At 45.2% G+C, this 17,312-nt stretch overlaps 2 protein-coding genes across 3 annotated transcripts in view; one reads left to right on the top strand and one right to left on the bottom strand.

Annotated features, from left to right (window-relative positions):
- Positions 1-14,545, bottom strand: part of LOC106611696 (FERM and PDZ domain-containing protein 1) — a 38,111-nt gene extending 23,566 nt beyond the window's left edge. Inside the window, exons 1-2 of one of the 2 annotated variants that reach the window (XM_014212174.2) lie at positions 14,293-14,545; positions 822-978 (exon numbers count right to left, since the gene is read on the bottom strand). The gene's annotated coding sequence lies outside the window, so the exon portion shown is untranslated. The remainder of the gene's footprint in view (positions 1-821; positions 979-14,292) is intronic. The other variant, XM_014212175.2, reaches the window with a different exon arrangement.
- A 410-nt stretch (positions 14,546-14,955) lies between these two features.
- On the top strand, positions 14,956-15,892 carry LOC106611697 (mitochondrial import receptor subunit TOM5 homolog). The gene is made up of 2 exons (XM_014212176.2): positions 14,956-15,234; positions 15,517-15,892. The coding sequence occupies exons 1-2, from the start codon at positions 15,114-15,116 to the stop codon at positions 15,549-15,551; spliced, it is 156 nt and encodes a 51-aa protein (XP_014067651.1). The 5' UTR covers positions 14,956-15,113; the 3' UTR covers positions 15,552-15,892.
- Positions 15,893-17,312: the final 1,420 nt, after the last annotated feature.

Genomic DNA, 17,312 nt, shown 5'->3' with positions numbered 1-17,312 from the left:
TGCCGAGTCAGGAAGTCATCTTCGGTGACACTTTCTCTTGCTGCTGCAGACACAATCCATAAATACATGATCACCTGGATCACTGGGTAATGGGTTCACTGCTGCCCCAACTCTCTTAGCAGACTGCCTTTTGACCTATGCATTTTGGCTATACATAATCCATTGTCCGATTCACTTTTGTAACTCATTACTCACTCCTTAAACTCTCTCAAATATTCCATCAGTGATCTGCATATCGGAGTATACAGATGTAGGATCTTAATTTGAGGCAGTTTGCTACAGCAGGAAAATAATCCTGCAGCAACAGGAAATGTGAATTATTATGTGGATTATAATCAATGGACATTTTTGTAGGGGTTGATACATTTTTTGTTTGGTCAAATCAATTCTGAAATTTAAAGTGGAAATTGCAAACTTTAGAAGCCTTTTAAAACCTTGGATACACTACAAGTTTGCATTTACTGCTGTGCAGGAGAATTCTCAGCAACAAAAAGTGATCCAATTAAGATCCTACATCTATATAGATTGTTATGATAATGTTAATATATTAATACTGTATATATTGTAGAAGTTAAGGAATGAGATAAGGAAGCCAGTTCAAAGTACTGAGACCAGACTCAAGTGTTTAGTGAATGTGCCATGACCAGATACTGTCTGTCTGTCTGTCTGTCTGTCTGTCTGTCTGTCTGTCTGTCTGTCTGTCTGTCTGTCTGTCTGTCTGTCTGTCTGTCTGTCTGTCTGTCTGTCTGTCTGTCTGTCTGTCTGTCTGTCTGTCTGTCTGTCTGTCTGTCTGTCTGTCTGTCTGTCTGTCACTCACTCACCGTGGTATTGCTTGTATCTTCTGGATTCCCGAACACGAAAATCCTCGGGCCATCTGTGACATCAGCTCCGGAGCCCCATCGGGATTGGCCGACAAGAGGTGGAAGAGGGCCCTTGTGATCATCAGGACCAATCAGAATTTGTAATCCTGGTAGTCGCCTGTGCAGAATGGAACAACAAATCAGTCAGTTACACTGTCATTGCCTCATAATGCAAAACAATGATACATTCTGGGGTAACTGATACAACACAAAGAGTGGATATATACCCAAAGTGCTATGGCGTCATAACATATACAGTACCAGCAAAAGTTTGGACACAGCTACTCATTCAAGGGTTTTACTTTATTTTTTACTATTTTCTACATTGTAGAATAATAGTGAAGACATCAAAACTATGAAATAACACATATGGAATCATGTAGTAACCACAAAAGTGTTAAACAAATATTTTTGATTTTAGATTCTTCAAAGTAGCCACCCTTTGCCTTGATGACAGTTTTGCACACTCTTGGCATTCTCTCAACCAGCTTCATGAGGTAGTCACCTGGAATGCTTTTCCAACAGTCTTGAAGGAGTTACCACATATGCTGAGCACTTGTTGGCTGCTTTCCCTTCACTCTGCGGTCCAACTCATCCCAAACCATCTCAATTGGGTTGAGGTCGGGTGGTTGTGGAGACCTGGTCATCTGATGCAGCACTCCATCACTCTCCTTCTTGGTCAAATAGCCCTTACACAGCCTGGAGGTGTGTTGGGTCATTTTCCTGTTGAAAAACAAATGATAGTCCCACTTGAATTCTAAATAAAACACAGACAGTGTCACTAGCAAAGAACTCCCACGCCATCACACCTCTTCCTCCATGCTTCACGGTGGGAAGCATGTGACCCAAAAGGACACATTTCCACCGGTCTGATGTCCATTGCTCATGTTTCTTGGCCCAAGCAAGTCCTTTCTTGTTATTGGTGTCCTTTAGTAGTGGTTTCCTTGCAGCAATTTGACCATGAAGGCCTGATTCACGCAGTCTCCTCTGAACAGTTGATGTTGAGATGTATCTGTTACTTGAACTCTCTGAAGCATTTATTTGGGCTGCAATCTGAGGTGCAGTTAATTTCCGATATCTGAGGCTGGTAACTCTAATGAACTTATCCTCTGCAGCAGAGGTAACTCTGGGTCTTCCTTTCCTGTAGTGGTCCTCGTGAGAGCCAGTTTCATCGCTTGATGGTTTTTCAGCACTTGATGGTTTTTGCGACTGCACTTGGAAGAAGCTTTCAAAGTTCTTGACATTTTCCGGATTGACTGACCTTCATGTCTTAAAGTAATGATGGACTGTCATTTCTCTTTGCTTATTTGAGCTGTTCTTGCCATAATATGGACTTGGTCTTTTACCAAATAGGACTCTCTTCTGTATACCACCCCTACCTTGTAACAACACAACTGATTGGCTCAAATGCATTAAGAAGGAAAGAAATTCTGCAATTTAACTTTTAACAAGGCACATCTGTTAATTGAAATGCATTCCCGGTGACTACCTCATTAAGCTGGTTGAGAGAATGTCAAGCGTGTGCAAAGCTGTCATCAAGGCAAAGGGTGACTACTTTGAAGAATCTCAAATATAAAATATACTTTGATTTGTGTAACACTTTTTTGGTTACTACATGATTCCATATGTGTTATTTCATAGTTTTGATGTCTTCACTAGTATTCTACAATGTAGAAAATAGTAAAAATAAAGAAAAACCCTGGAATGAGTAGGTGTGTCCAAACTTTTGACTGGTCCTGTATGTGTCATAATGTTTACTGAACAAGCAGAGTCTTTTTCTTCCTGTTAGAACCAGTGTGGTTTTATGATAGAGGCCCCCACTGTTCTCCCCACCCCCAGGCATCCTTGCCCCAATCAAAGCAGTGTAGCCTGAAAAGCACATGATGTTGTGTTGGAGAAGAGGCACTCTAGCTTTGTCTGGTTGTTTGAATTAAAATTTCATATCAACCCAGTTCAGAGACCGTTCCAACTGGCCCCTTTTAAAAGCTGTAAGAGGAAAGACAATTCCACTGCAGTTGAAAGGAGCGGTGCCAAGGATCTCAAAAAAACGGCACCAGCCGTTATACAAACATCAACTGTGGATGAGGCTGAAGTGTAGGGCAACATTCTGTGACCCAAATACGCTCAGACCGAGCTTTGTGCACTAATATAATTGTTCTGAGTCTGAATATTTTCACCTTATCGAAATCAGTGGAGGCTGCTGAGGGGGGACGGTTTATAATAATGTCTGGAATGGAGCTAATGGAATGGCATCAAACACATGGAAACCGTGTGTTTGATGTATTTGATACCATTCCACCTATTCCGCTCCAGCCATTACCAGGAGCCCGTCCTTCCCAATTAAGATGCCATCAACCTCCTGTGATCAAAATAAAGACACAATTAAAAACTTGTTTAGTGCCTCTCTGTTCTCTCAAGTGTCATTCCCAATTCAGCGGCTCCTGTTCCCTGAATGTCCCTGACATGCTGCTCTTTCACCAGGCCCGGTCCCCTGACACAGAGATCCCCAGTGCGCAGATAGGAAATGACCCAGACCCACACAGACTGCAGGGCTCCCGAAGACGTGGATGTCGATTAAGGCAGCCCCCCGCACCTCTCTGATTCAGAAGGGTTGGGTTAAATGCGGAAGACACATTTCAGTTGAATACATTCAGTTGGACAACTGACTAGTTATCCCCCTTTCCCTTTCCCTTTCGTGAATAATGCATAGAGCTAATGCAGCTAGTTAGGCCTCCTATCTCCTCCAGCCTCCTCTGACAACACATGCACCCACAGAGGAGCGATGGAAGGAGGAGAGGAAATAGAGAAAGAGGGGGGTGCAGGAGGTGCAGAGGGGTGGACTGTGGAGAGTAAAAAGAGAGAAGGGGGAGCAGGGGGTAGAGAAAGGGGGAAAGAGAATTGGCCAAGGGGGAGAAAGAGAAAAGGACAGGATATTGGAGGGGGTTGTAGTGAGGGGGAAAGAGCGAGAGCATTTTTAAAGAGGGTGAAGAGGGCAGCAGCACAGGGGGCGGAGAGAGAGAGAGAGAGAGAGAGATGTAGACGTAGAGAGAAGTAGAAAGAGTTGAGAAAAGAACAGCTAGATGTAAGTGTTTTTGTGAGGAGAAAAAGCTGATCAGCACAGCATTTCTCTGCAAATACAGTACAAACATAGCCCAGCGGCAGGCATTGATGTATGGTCAATCGTTAAATAAATAATAAAACAAACCTACATTCATTATTGCACTACTCATCGCATGCTGTTCTTTCCCTGCAGCGTCATGGAAAACGGATGAAATGGACAAAATCAGGGGTGTTTTTTCCACTGGAGTAAATGTCTTGTAATAATGTGAGATCAGTACATAGACTTTACCCCACTTTAGAGCCAATGTCGGGATTTCCCTGTCTGTCTGTCTGTCTGTGGCTGGTAATAAGTCTGCCCCTAATCTGGCTCTGAATCAACAGTAATCGTGACTACTTTGTTTACAAATGTCTCCAAGCTGTCCACAAAATTCATCGGTACAGCTCGTAGCCTGTCTTTATGTCTGTGCTCTCTGTCTGGGCTGTCTGTCTGTCTGTCTGTCTGTCTGTCTGTCTGTCTGTCTGTCTGTCTGTCTGTCTGTCTGTCTGTCTGTCTGTCTGGGCTTTCTGGGCCTTCTTTCTATCTTTCTCTTTGTCTCTCACTATCTATCTGCTACTCTCCATCATGACTGTCTACAGAAGTCATTAGTACAGTTGCTTAAAGTCTGTCTTCCTCCTTGTCTCTCACGGTTTGTCACTTTCACCATCTTGACCGTCATTAGTATAGCTTGTAGAATGTCCAAGCTTTCTTTCCTTCCTTCACTCTCACTTTCGCTCTCTGTATCTCTCTCTACCACTCTCTCTCTTTGTCTCTCTCTCTCTCTCTGACACTTTCACCATCTTAGACTTTCCCTCTCTTAAAATCACTCTCCTCTCACTCTCAACCATGGAACAATCACTTTGGATGAGCTTTGCTGTTTGCTAAGCCACTCTGCATCTCTTGTCACACACTCTATAGCTCTTATCCTCCAGATTTGAATGAACAAACACACACACAGAGACACTACCTCTCTGTTTATCTTCCACCATCCTCTCTCTGTCTCCCTCTCTCTGAGAGGTAGTGTTAAAGGGGAGGCACTGATAGCTGGACAGGAAACAGAGTCTAGTTGAAATCCAATTAGGCATGCTAAGACAAGCCAGGCCGCGACCGGACCAACTGACAGTACAGTTCAGGAGAAATCTACAGTGGCTTGCGAAAGGATTCACCCCCCTTGGCATTTTTCCTATTTTGTTGCCTTACAACCTGGAATTAAAATAGATTTTGGGGGGGGTTGTGTCATTTGATTTACACAACATGCCTACCACCAGATGCTAAATATTTTTTCTTGTAAAACAAACAAGAAATAAGACAAAAAAAACAGAAAACTTGAGCGTGCAGAACTATTCACACCCCCCCCAAAAGTCAACACTTTGTAGAGCCACCTTTTGCAGCAATTACAGCTGCAAGTCGCTTGGTATGTGTCTGTAAGCTTGTCACATTTAGCCACTGGGATTTTCCCCCATTCTTCAAGGCAAAACTGCTCCAGCTCCTTCAAGTTGGATGGGTTCCGCTGATGTACAGTAATCTTTAAGTCATACCACAGATTCTCAATTGGATTGAGGTCTAGGCTTTGACTAGGCCATTCCAAGACATTTAAATGTTTCTTCTTAAACCACTTGAGTGTTGCTTTAGCAGTATGCTTCGGGTCATTGTCCTGCTGGAAGGTGAACCTCCGTCCCAGTCTCAAATCTCTTGGAGACTAAAAAAGGTTTCCATTTTTTACATTTTTAGTCATTTAGCAGACACTCTTATCCAGAGCAACTTACAGTAGAGTGGATACATATTTATTATATTCTTACATACTGGCCCCCTGTGGAAATCAAACCCACAACCCTGGCGTTGTAAGCACCATGCTCTACCAACTGAGCTACAGTTGGTAGCTCAGTTGGTCAAGAATTTCCCTGTATTTAGCGCCATCATTTCTTCAATTCTGACCAGTTTCCCAGTCCCTGCCAATGAAAAACATCCCAACAGCATGATGCTGCCACCACCATGCTTCACTGTGGGGATGGTATTCTCGGGGTGATGAGAGGTGTTGGTTTGCGCCAGACATAGCGTTTTCCTTGATGGCCAAAAAGCTCAATTTTAGTCTCATCTGACCAGAGTACCTTCTTCTATATGTTGGGGAAGTCTCCCACATGCCTTTTGGCGAACACCAATACGTGTTTGCTTATTTTCTTCTTTAAGCAATGGCTTTTTTTCTGGCCACTCTTCCGTAAAGCCCAGCTCTGTGGACTGTTCGGCTTAAAGTGGTCCTATAGAAAGATACTCCAATCTCCGCTGTGGAGCTTTGCAGCTCCTTCAGGGTTATCTTTCGTCTCTTTGTTGCCTCTCTGATTAATGCCCTCCTTGCCTGGTCCATGAGTTTTGGTGGGTGGCCCTCTTTTGGCAGGTTTGTTGTGGTGCCATATTCTTTCCATTTTTTAATAATGGATTTAATGGGGCTCCGTGTGATGTTCAAAGTTTTTGATATTTTCTTACAACCCAAGCCTGATCTGTACTTCACAACTTTTTCCCTGACCTGTTTGGAGAGCTCCTTGGTCTTCTTAGTGCTGCTTGCTTGGTGGTGCACCTTCCTTAGTGGTGTTGCAGACTCTGGGGCCTTTCTGAACAGGTGTATATATACTGAGATCATGTGACAGATCATGTGACACTTAGATTACACACAGGTGGACTTTATTTAAGTAATTATGTGACTTCTGAAGGTAATTGGTTGAACCAGATCTTATTTAGGGGCTTCATTGCAAAGGGGGTGAATACATATGCATGCACCACTTTTCTGTTTTTTATTTTTTATATTATTTTTCATTTAATTTCACCAATTTTGTACTATTTTGTGTATGCCCATTATACGAAATCCAAATAAAAATGATTTTAAATTACAGGTTGTAATGCAACAAAATAGGAAAAATGCCAAGGGGGTGAATACTTTTGCAAGGCACTGTTTCTTCAGAAACGCCTGACAACTCCTTCTGAGGGTCCCACATGTGGAGCACCTACACCAGGCCCTGTCCTATACTCCTGAGGGTCCCACAGGTAGTGCTGCACAACCAGGCCCTGTCCTATTCTCCTGATGGTCCCACAAGTGGAGCTCCTCCACCAGGCCCTTTCCCATTGACTGATATGATGGGGACTGACAGAAAGGCCTAATCGCATGGTCGGTGTTCTCAGCAGTAATGGATTTTTATATTATTATTATATTTATATATATTTTTTTTACCCAGTTTTCTCCCCAATTCTGTGGTATCCAATTGGTAGTTACAGTCTTGTCTCATCGCTGCAACTCCCGTACGGACTCGGGAGAGGCGAAGGTCGAGAGCCGTGCATCCACGAAACACAACCCAACCAAGCCGCACTGCTTCTTGACACAATGCCCACTTAACCCGGAAGCCAGCCGCACCAATGTGTCGGAGGAAACACCGTGCACCTGGTGACCGTGTCAGTGTGCACAGCGCCCGGCCTGCCACAGGAGTCGCTAGTGCACGTTGGGACAAGGACATCCCTGCCAGCCAAACCCTCCCCTAACCCGGACGACGCTGGGCCAATTGTTGCGCCGCCCCAGTCGCGGCCGGCTAAGTAATGGATTTAGCAATGAATTTGCAACAGACCACTGTCATTCATATTGTAGACATAAAGACGGAAGCAGGGAAACAACTCTTCTGTGTAGTTTCTGAACTGCATACATCTGCAACGGTACAACAATCTAGGCCTACATCAAGAGTCCTCTTCACCAAACCTCTTTTTGGAGAACAACAGACTTGAGTCAAAGCATGCCACCCACCTTAAATACAATAGATAATCCCTAAAAGTGGAGAAATCCCAATCCTTACAAACCTTGATTAACCTATCTAGCCTATCCTTAATCCTTAATCAGTTTTTATATGCGGGAGAGTAGTGGTATATGTTCCAATCCAAACCCATTCCCTGTGTGGCTGCATGTGGCCTCGGCCTATGACAACAAAACAGGTCTTTTTGCGGATCAACCAGTTGTCTGCTATTGACGTCTGAGGCCTAATTCTGCCTGACTGGGCTACCCCCCTCAGTAGGCCTGAGTCACCCGCCAGGTATAGCTGCACCCCATGAGGAGGAGCACAGCGGGAGACAGATCTGTTCAGGACCTCAGTCTGACACCGAGTTACACCAGACCAAACCAGACCAGAACAGGAGAGGGGCTGTGCAGAGTACAAAACAACACAAACCAACACAGAAAGCCAGACACTATATGGTTGTGTTATATAATATAATAATATGCATACAAAAAGTCATAGAACTGTGCAAACAACCAAATAAATCATATTACTGAATATAAAAAATATATATGAATGAATGAATGTAATATATGATGATGAATGTAATGGTGTACTCCTGTTGTCTATTCCCCAGGAGCGCTCCGTTGCATTATTGTTTGTTTGGTTGGCGATGTTCCCTCTTCCTCCGTTCCCTTCCAGACCTAATCAAATCTACCGTTCCGTCCTGCGTTCCCCCAGTCAGCTCATTCCATTAGCATTATTAAGACAGAACCCGCCCCTGCACCACTCATTTCATCTCCCCTTGCAACAGCAACCAGGGGGAGACTGAGGTCCCCAATGCACTATTAAATACTAGGCCACTGAAAGATGAATAGTCTGCTGTGTTCCAGTTATCTGGGGTTTTGATCGGGTCAGAGTCAGAGAGACGACTACCTGGGTACTTGGGGTCACTATCTGTCTGGGGAAGAAGATGAAAAGATTGGGACATTAGTAGGTGGATCGAAATCATACTCCAGTCCAAATCAACCCCTTGTCCTTAACCCGGCTTAAGCCCTTCCTGTATAAGGGTGTGATCTCAAAGAATGGTTTTAAACAATATGACAACAGCTGAGATGGAATTGTCTCCATATTGCTTACACCTATCCAATCCTTCACAAGTGCCAAGGGATAGGAACTAGGGGTTGATTTGGGATTGTGCAAATCTAGGATGAGTGACCTCTGCCTCTCCTATGTCTAGACCAGAACTTTTTACATGTTCATAGACCATGGTGCTGTTATGTCTGGAAGGGACTCTACAATTTAGAGTGGATTTTTCATGTACAGTATGTCCCAATGCTGGTCCATTGGCCATCCCATAGCCTCGTCTTCCAGGCCTCACTCATGTTGTTCTCCAGAGCCTGGCCAACCCATAGTCTGGTTGTTCTCCAGAGCCTGGGTTACGGCTTTCTAGGGAGTTTTTCCTAGCCACCGTGCTTCTACACCTGCATTGCTTGCTGTTTGGGGTTTAGGCTGGGTTTCTGATCAGAACATTGTGACATCAGCTGATGTAAGAAGGGCTTTATAAATACATTTGATTGATTGGTGGTGGTTCTCCAGAGCCTGGTGGTTCTCCAGAGCCTGGTTGTTCTCCAGAGCCTGGTGGTTCTCCAGAGCCTGGTTGTTCTCCAGAGCCTAGTGGTTCTCCAGAGCCTGATGGTTCTCCAGAGCCTGGTGGTTCTCCAGAGCCTGGTTGTTCTCCAGAGCCTAGTGGTTCTCCAGAGCCTGGTGGTTCTCCAGAGCCTGGTGGTTCTCCAGAGCCTGGTGGTTCTCCAGAGCCTAGTGGTTCTCCAGAGCCTGGTGGTTCTCCAGAGCCTGGTTGTTCTCCAGAGCCTGGTGGTTCTCCAGAGCCTGGTGGTTCTCCAGAGCCTGGTGGTTCTCCAGAGCCTGGTGGTTCTCCAGAGCCTAGTGGTTCTCCAGAGCCTGGTGGTTCTCCAGAGCCTGGTGGTTCTCCAGAGCCTAGTGGTTCTCCAGAGCCTGGTGGTTCTCCAGAGCCCGGTGGTTCTCCAGAGCCTGTGGAAATTCCTATTGGAACAGTAGGTATGAGTGAAGTGCTGGCTGCCAGAGGCTGCTGGCTGATTGGCTGTGAGTAGGCATTGATTTTCTTTAAACAACCACCCCTTCCATTCCTCTTCAGAAGAGCAAATTATCAAGAGAAAGCTCATTTAGGGTGCTAGCATTGCTAGCGTACTATATCTTTTTTATGCATATTTCGGAAATTGTTCTGATTTTATTTTTATATAATTTGGTTGAAATGATACAACCTCGCGTTCCTATTCAAATTGTTGGGGGGGCAAAAGGCCCAGCCATTAAATGGATTGGTGTTAGTGTAACCGATGTGAAATGGCTAGTTAGTTAGCGGTGGTGCGCGCTAATAGCATTTCAATCAGTGACGTCACTCGCTCTGAGACTTGAAGTAGGGTTTCCCCTTGCGTTGCAAGGGCCGCGGCTTTTGTGGCGCGAGGGGTAACGATGCTTCGTGGGGTGTCAGTTGTTCATGTGTGCAAGGGTCCCTGGTTCGAGCCCGGGTTGGGGCGAAGAGAGGGACGGAACCTACACTGTTACATTAGGAGAAACAATTATTGATGACCCGACAGTCACTAGCTGCCAAAATGTGTCTGGGGCACAGCACAATATGGATCTACAGTAATGACTTAATGACCACCATTATTGATTGGACTGGTGATCGATTGGCTGACCAATTGGTTAGACCAATCTGTCTCCCCACCAGTAGGACCTGAGCCCTAGGACCATGATCCATGCTATGGGATCCTTGGGACGTCCCTACCCCATTATAGTTGTTAAGGTTAAGGTTAGGTAAGGGTTATGGTTAAGGTTAGGATCGAAATTAAGGTTAGGGTTTAGGGTAGGGATGTCCCAAGGATCCGGGGATTGCATTGACCATGCCTCAGGACTACCTAGCCTGACAACTCCAAGCTGTCTCTGTCCCCAGTCCACCCGGTCGTGCTGCCGATCCAGTTCTGCTTCTCTGCCTGCGGCTATGGAACTAGCTTGTCCCGGACCTGCTGTTGGCCTGACGACTCCTGTCTGTTGGTTATGAAAACTGTTTCACCGGACACGCTGCTTTGTTCCAAATCTGCTGTTTTCAACTCTTTCTCTCTCTCTCTCTCCTCTCTCGCTCTTTCTATCGCTCTCTCTCTCTCTCTCTCTCTCTGAACCTCTTGCAAGAAAGTATTTTCACTGTACTAGCCACCGTGCTTCTACATCTGCATTGCTTGCTGTTTGGAGTTTTAGGCTGGGTTTCTGTATAGCACTTTGTGACATTGGCTGATGTGAAATGGGCGATATAAAATGCATGTGATTGATTGACCAGCACACAACTCAAACTGCCCTAGAGACAACAAGGGGCAAAATGAAATGACACCCTATTCCCCACATAGTGCACTGCGTTTGACCCCTAGCCCATATGGCTTGGGTAAAAAGTTGTGTGCTATGTAGGGAATAGGCTGTAATTTTAGATGTGGAGGCTCCAGGGTAAGAGAGAGCAGTAAGAACACTCAGTAAGGCAGGCAGGCAGGCAGGCAGGCAGGCAGACAGACAGACAGACAGACAGACAGACAGACAGACAGACAGACAGACAGACAGACAGACAGACAGACAGACAGACAGACAGACAGACAGACAGACAGACAGACAGACAGACAGACAGACAGACAGACAGACAGACAGACAGACAGACAGACAGACAGACAGACAGACAGACGGAGGGAGGCAGTTGAGCAGAGGCAGGCAGGCATGCAAGTAAGAAGATAGATAGGCAGGCACGCAGTTAGGCAGGTAGACAGGCAAGAAGGGAGTCAGTTAGGCAGGCAATTAGGCAGATAGACAGGCAGGCAAGTAGGCAGATAGACAGGCAGGCAGGCCATTTGGTGGACAGGCAGTTAGGCATGGAGACAGGCAGGCAGGCAGGAAGGGACACAGCTAGTCTTTCCTGATGTGCAAGTCCTGCCATTCCTCTTGCATTTCTCTGGTGGTTGGGTGAACTCAGAGCAACAGCGCTGGTGGCTGGATGAACTCAGGGCAACAGCTCTGGTGGCTGGGTGAACTCAGGGCAACAGCTCTGGTGGCTGGGTGAACTCAGGGCAACAGCTCTGGTGGCTGGGTGAACTCAGGGCAACAGCTCTGGTGGCTGGGTGAACTCAGGGCAACAGCTCTGGTGGCTGGGTGAACTCAGAGCAACAGCTCTGGTGGCTGGGTGAACTCAGAGCAACAGCTCTGGTGGCTGGGTGAACTCAGGGCAACAGCTCTGGTGGCTGGGTGAACTCAGGGCAACAGCTCTGGTGGCTGGGTGAACTCAGGGCAACAGCTCTGGTGGCTGGGTGAACTCAGGGCAACAGCTCTGGTGGCTGGGTGAACTCAGGGCAACAGCTCTGGTGGCTGGGTGAAGTCAGGGCAACAGCTCTGGTGGCTGGGTGAACTCAGAGCAACAGCTCTGGTGGCTGGGTGAACTCAGGGCAACAGCTCTGGTGGCTGGGTGAACTCAGGGCAACAGCTCTGGTGGCTGGGTGAACTCAGGGCAACAGCTCTGGTGGCTGGGTGAACTCAGGGCAACAGCTCTGGTGGCTGGATGAACTCAGAGCAACAGCTCTGGTGGCTGGGTGAACTCAGGGCAACAGCTCTGGTGGCTGGGTGAACTCAGGGCAACAGCTCTGGTGGCTGGGTGAACTCAGGGCAACAGCTCTGGTGGCTGGGTGAACTCAGAGCAACAGCGCTGTTGGCTGGGTGAACTCAGGGCAACAGCTCTGGTGGCTGGGTGAACTCAGAGCAACAGCTCTGGTGGCTGGGTGAACTCAGGGCAACAGCTCTGGTGGCTGGGTGAACTCAGGGCAACAGCTCTGGTGGCTGGGTGAACTCAGGGCAACAGCTCTGGTGGCTGGGTGAACTCAGGGCAACAGCTCTGGTGGCTGGGTGAACTCAGGGCAGCAGCTCTGGTAGCTGGGTGAACTCAGGGCAACAGCTCCATCACATGTTCTACCATACATCCCTAAGTCATCATGTACACCGCCTGCAGCACTGGCATAGCAGTACAGGCAAAACACACACACACACACACACTTATGCTCATACAACCAAGTGTGCACACTCACAATGTGGGGCAGGTGCTCAAAAAGTTACATGAGAGAAAAGAGACTAAAAATAAAATAAAATGTAATTAATTGGAAATAAAAATGCCACCATTCAAAAGGGCACTTTTTTCATAGGAGGGCAAAGGGACAGGTGCTCCAGCACCCCTAAAGCTCTATCTGGGCACGTGCCTGCAAACACATACACACAGATGGTGTCGCATGCGCACAATCACACACACAATCACACACACTGAGGAGTCACGCCCATATGGCAGCACAAGACCAGACCGACAACCGTCCATGTGTGAGATAATGTGGGCTATGTTTGTCGGTGTGTGGGAGTGTAGGAACGCGGTAGTCCTACATATTTATATGTGAACATAGTAAGTGATCATTTTCTGTGACATTAAATACATACTCTCATGGGCAGCATGTGCAGTTTAGGTACAGCACATGTCTGGCCTAAATACAATCATAATCAGTGGTCATATTAAATCATGTCATGAATTAAATAAAGGACCGAGAAAGGCTAAATGCATTGTTTCGGTCTGGTTGTGTTGCGATCTTCTTGCTTGTCACCGCATCGAAAACAGAATGAACGTCGCATTTTCACAAACCTAAAGAGACGCGCATGAGGAATAAGGCTGTTTCTGTCTCTCTTAACACCTCGTCGACGCCCATTGATAACAACAAGACATTGGCCATTTACTATAAAGGCGTTTTACACCACCACTAGAGACACCTGTCATCAGCGCTGGATCTACTACTCTCATTCAATTTCTACTATCGCCATTTGCATTAAGTGACAGAAATGTCATGTTGCACAGAATTCCATTGGCTGCGTATTATCCATGCAAAATGCATGTGTTGAGTATCCTAGATGGATGAGGATAGGTATGAACGAATGCCTAAATAACTACGACCATAGCCACAAATGCATGGGGTAACAGTGGGCTGCTCAGCATGCAATAAAACGAAACACAGAATAGAATGACAATAGCCCATCGCGCAATAGTTGTCCCCCTAATTCATATGCAATTTTCTCTACATCGATATAAAATATTTAAATGTGTTATACCTCAGATATATCTGTGTATAATGCTGTGTTCATATTTCATAGTTCACCCTCCAGGATCAACACTAACCCGAGATATAATCGGTGACAGCAGTCCTGCCAGATTAGCCCGTAAACAAAGAAAAAAAAGGTCAGTCTTTTGTACGATAGTCCTAATCCGATTAAGATCTCTCTACTCATCTCCGAAACAGGGGCACGTGGACCCGCATGAGGTCCAAATCCTTCAAATAGAATCAATATTTTGTTTCTATGTGAAAAATATCGCAACAGATTCTTGCAATCAATGCAAGGTGCACGCAGAAACATATACCCACCGGCTCCTCCAGCATCCGTCCACAGACAGTTTTACAATATAGAGGAGAATAAAATCACGAAAAAACTAACTCACCTCGTGTTCTAAAGAAAAAGACAGACCGGGGTTGTGGATCGGGAGGGTCAAATTAAGTGATTGAAGAGAGAGAGCAGACAGAATAGTTTGTCAGAATCGGTAGAATCCGTGTCCGGACGGTGTGGCGCGTGGGGGTTTAGGCTGGATGCTGTCATCGTATTGGGATTGCTCTCGACTGCTTAATCCCCGGCCCTGAGCTCAGAAATAACCCATCCCCTCCCTCCCTTCGTCTTCTCCTCCCTTTATTTTCTCAGCCTCTCCTTCACATTCATCATTGTTCGCTCCCTCTCGGTCTGTCTTGAAGACCCCCTCACAACGCCAGTTTGATTGAAAGCGAGGGAGATCATGATTAACATTAAAACATTCAATAAATATGATATTACTGTATTAATATAAGTGTGTGTGTGGGGGGGGGGGACAAGTTAGAATTACAGTATATTGTAGCCTAATAAGCAATAATATAAAACAAACATAAAATATAATATTTTATTTTTATTGTTATTCATCTCTAAATATATATTTTAAACAGACTTATACTGGAAAAATTGGAAAATCTTGAGTTGGTAGAAATTCCTCATAAATACATTTGTGTAGTTTTGCCCTTCGCCTATCGTAGAGTTTGTACCTCTACGGCCATTGCATTTACAGTAATTCTTCAAGCGTAATTTCCGGTTTAAACAGTCACATTTCCGCCATCAAGCACGCCGGTACTGAGAATCAAACCAAAGAGCAAGCATAACACCAATTTGTAGGGAAATTGCAGCCATAAAATCACAACCAGCGCAGGGGTTGGGTGTAAAACCTTCACAGACCACGCCGAGATGTTCAAACTCGAGGGGTTAGGGCCGAAAATGGACCCAGAGGAGATGAAGAAAAAGATGCGACAGGACGTCATCTCGTCCGTGCGCAATTTCTTAATCTATATTGCGCTTCTCAGAGCCAGTAAGTATCGGCCTTCACATTCTTCTCGGTTTGCACATTATCTCACAATATATTGTGTAATGCATGTGTCACTCAACTGGTCAGTACTCAGACCAGAGAATGTACACAGATCATCCAGCAGGTAGTGACCCCCAAAAATGGCTCTTTTGAAAGAGAGCCAACTATGCATGAAAATTTATGGCCATTAGATAGCATCCCCGGAGTCTTCAATAGCACTTTTGACTGTAAACAATGTCTCAATCAAAAGTTAACATTTCTGTATAATTTACTCTGCCTCCACAGCTCCATATATTCTGAAGAAGTTGGACAGCATTTGAGACCATCTACCTCTCCAGTATTCCCACACTCCATTTACTGCATCAAGCACAATGGACATAACGATGACAGGGGAACAAAGGGACGAGTGGCGAGCGAAACACCATCATATGGATCCTATATGGACAACTTATTTATAGGCTTCAATGAAGACAGTGCGTTGTGTCCCACATAGCACTTGAACACTAAGTAGTTGTCAGTTGTAGTTTTCAAGATGTCCTCTGTTTTTGTTTACAGTTAGTGCTCAGTAACAGAAAAACATCTGATTGCATTTTGGTTTTGAGTGATACTGTACCTCCATTTGCAATGGTCCCTATCAATAAATGAGAGTGTCGTAATTGAACTTTTGAATTTTGTTGGTCATGTGAATCACCTGCAATAAAGGGAAGACATGTTTAAATATATATGGATGTTCATATCATCAGGTGTACCTAAATGTCTCCTGAAAAAGCAATGTCCAAACTGGCAAAAAAAACCTTAAGAACTATAATTTATGGGTTTTGATTTGAAGATATTCAGTGGATCCTAAGGTATACACTATTCTGCAAAAGGGTGGTAGAGGGTATTATGTCAAATTTTCAACACACAGATCATTACTTGCCCCCTGGACTCCACAGCATCATAAAGATACACAGTATATATACTGAACACAAATACAAACACAACATGTAAAGAAGTGTTGGTCCCATTTTCCATGAGCTGAAATAAAAGATCTCAAGATATTTTCCATACACACAAAAAGCTTATTTCTCACATTTTGTGCGCAAATTGTTTACATCCCTGTAGGGTGAGCATTTCTCCTTTGCCAAGACAATCCATCCACCTGAAAGGTGTGGCATATCAAGAAGCTGATTATACAGCATGATCATTACACAGGTGCACCTTGTGCTGGGAATAATAAAAGGCCACTCCAAAATGTGCAGCTTTGTCACACAACACAATGCCACAGATGTCTCAAGTTTTGAGGGAGTGTGCAATTGGCATGCTGAATGCAGAAATGTCCAACCGAGCTGTTGCCAGAGAATTGAATGTTCATTTCTCTACCATAAGCCTGTGTGGCTCAGTTGGTAGGGCATGGTGTTTGCAGGGTTGTGGGTTTGATTCCCATGGGGGACCAGTACTGAAAAAAATGTATGAAATGTATGCATTCACTACTGTAAGTCGCTCTGGATAAGAGCGTCTGCTAAATGACTAAAATGTAAATGTAATAAGCCGCCTCCAACGTCCTTTTATTGAATTTGGCACTACATGCAACCGGCCTCACAACCGCAGACCACGCCAGCCCAGGACCGCCACATCCAGCTTCTTCACCTGCGGGATCGTCTGAGGAGGGAGAGGGAGGGGGTGCTGAGGAGTATCTCTGTCTGTAATGAAGACCTTTTATGGGAAAAACTCATTCTGATTGGCTGGGCCTGGCTCCCAAGTGGGTTGAAATCCATAGATTAGGGTCTAATTTATTTATTTAAATGGACTGATTTCCTTCTATGAAGTGTAACTTAGTAAAATCATTGAAATTGTTACATGTTTATATTGTTGTTCAGTATAGTGCGGAAGTAAAGCAGTCGCCCATTACCTGAATGTCCCACAATGGGGGCGCTCTTGTCCTGGTTTTGAGGAGTACATCAGCATTCTGATCTTAAAGCTGACGATTTCAAATGCTTTTTTTTCTTTATTCAGATAATGTTGCAAAATATTGTCTGATATACTAATAATGGTTGACGGTTGGGATGCATATATGAATGAAGAGTGTGGATAGGGTTAAA

The sequence above is a fragment of the Salmo salar genome, chromosome ssa09 (genome assembly GCF_905237065.1).
Source record: "Salmo salar chromosome ssa09, Ssal_v3.1, whole genome shotgun sequence".
Classification (NCBI taxonomy): Eukaryota; Metazoa; Chordata; class Actinopteri; order Salmoniformes; family Salmonidae; genus Salmo; species Salmo salar.
The sequence above is the reverse complement of the archived record's forward strand: the minus strand, read 5'-3'. Positions and strand labels throughout refer to the sequence as shown.

Excerpts from the sequence above, each read along its gene's own strand:
- LOC106611697 (XM_014212176.2), top strand. The coding sequence starts at position 15,114 with ATGTTCAAACTCGAGGGGTTAGGGCCGAAAATGGACCCAGAGGAGATG. Across the intron at positions 15,235-15,516 it reads TATTGCGCTTCTCAGAGCCA|CTCCATATATTCTGAAGAAG; the intron begins GTAAGTATCGGC and ends CTGCCTCCACAG.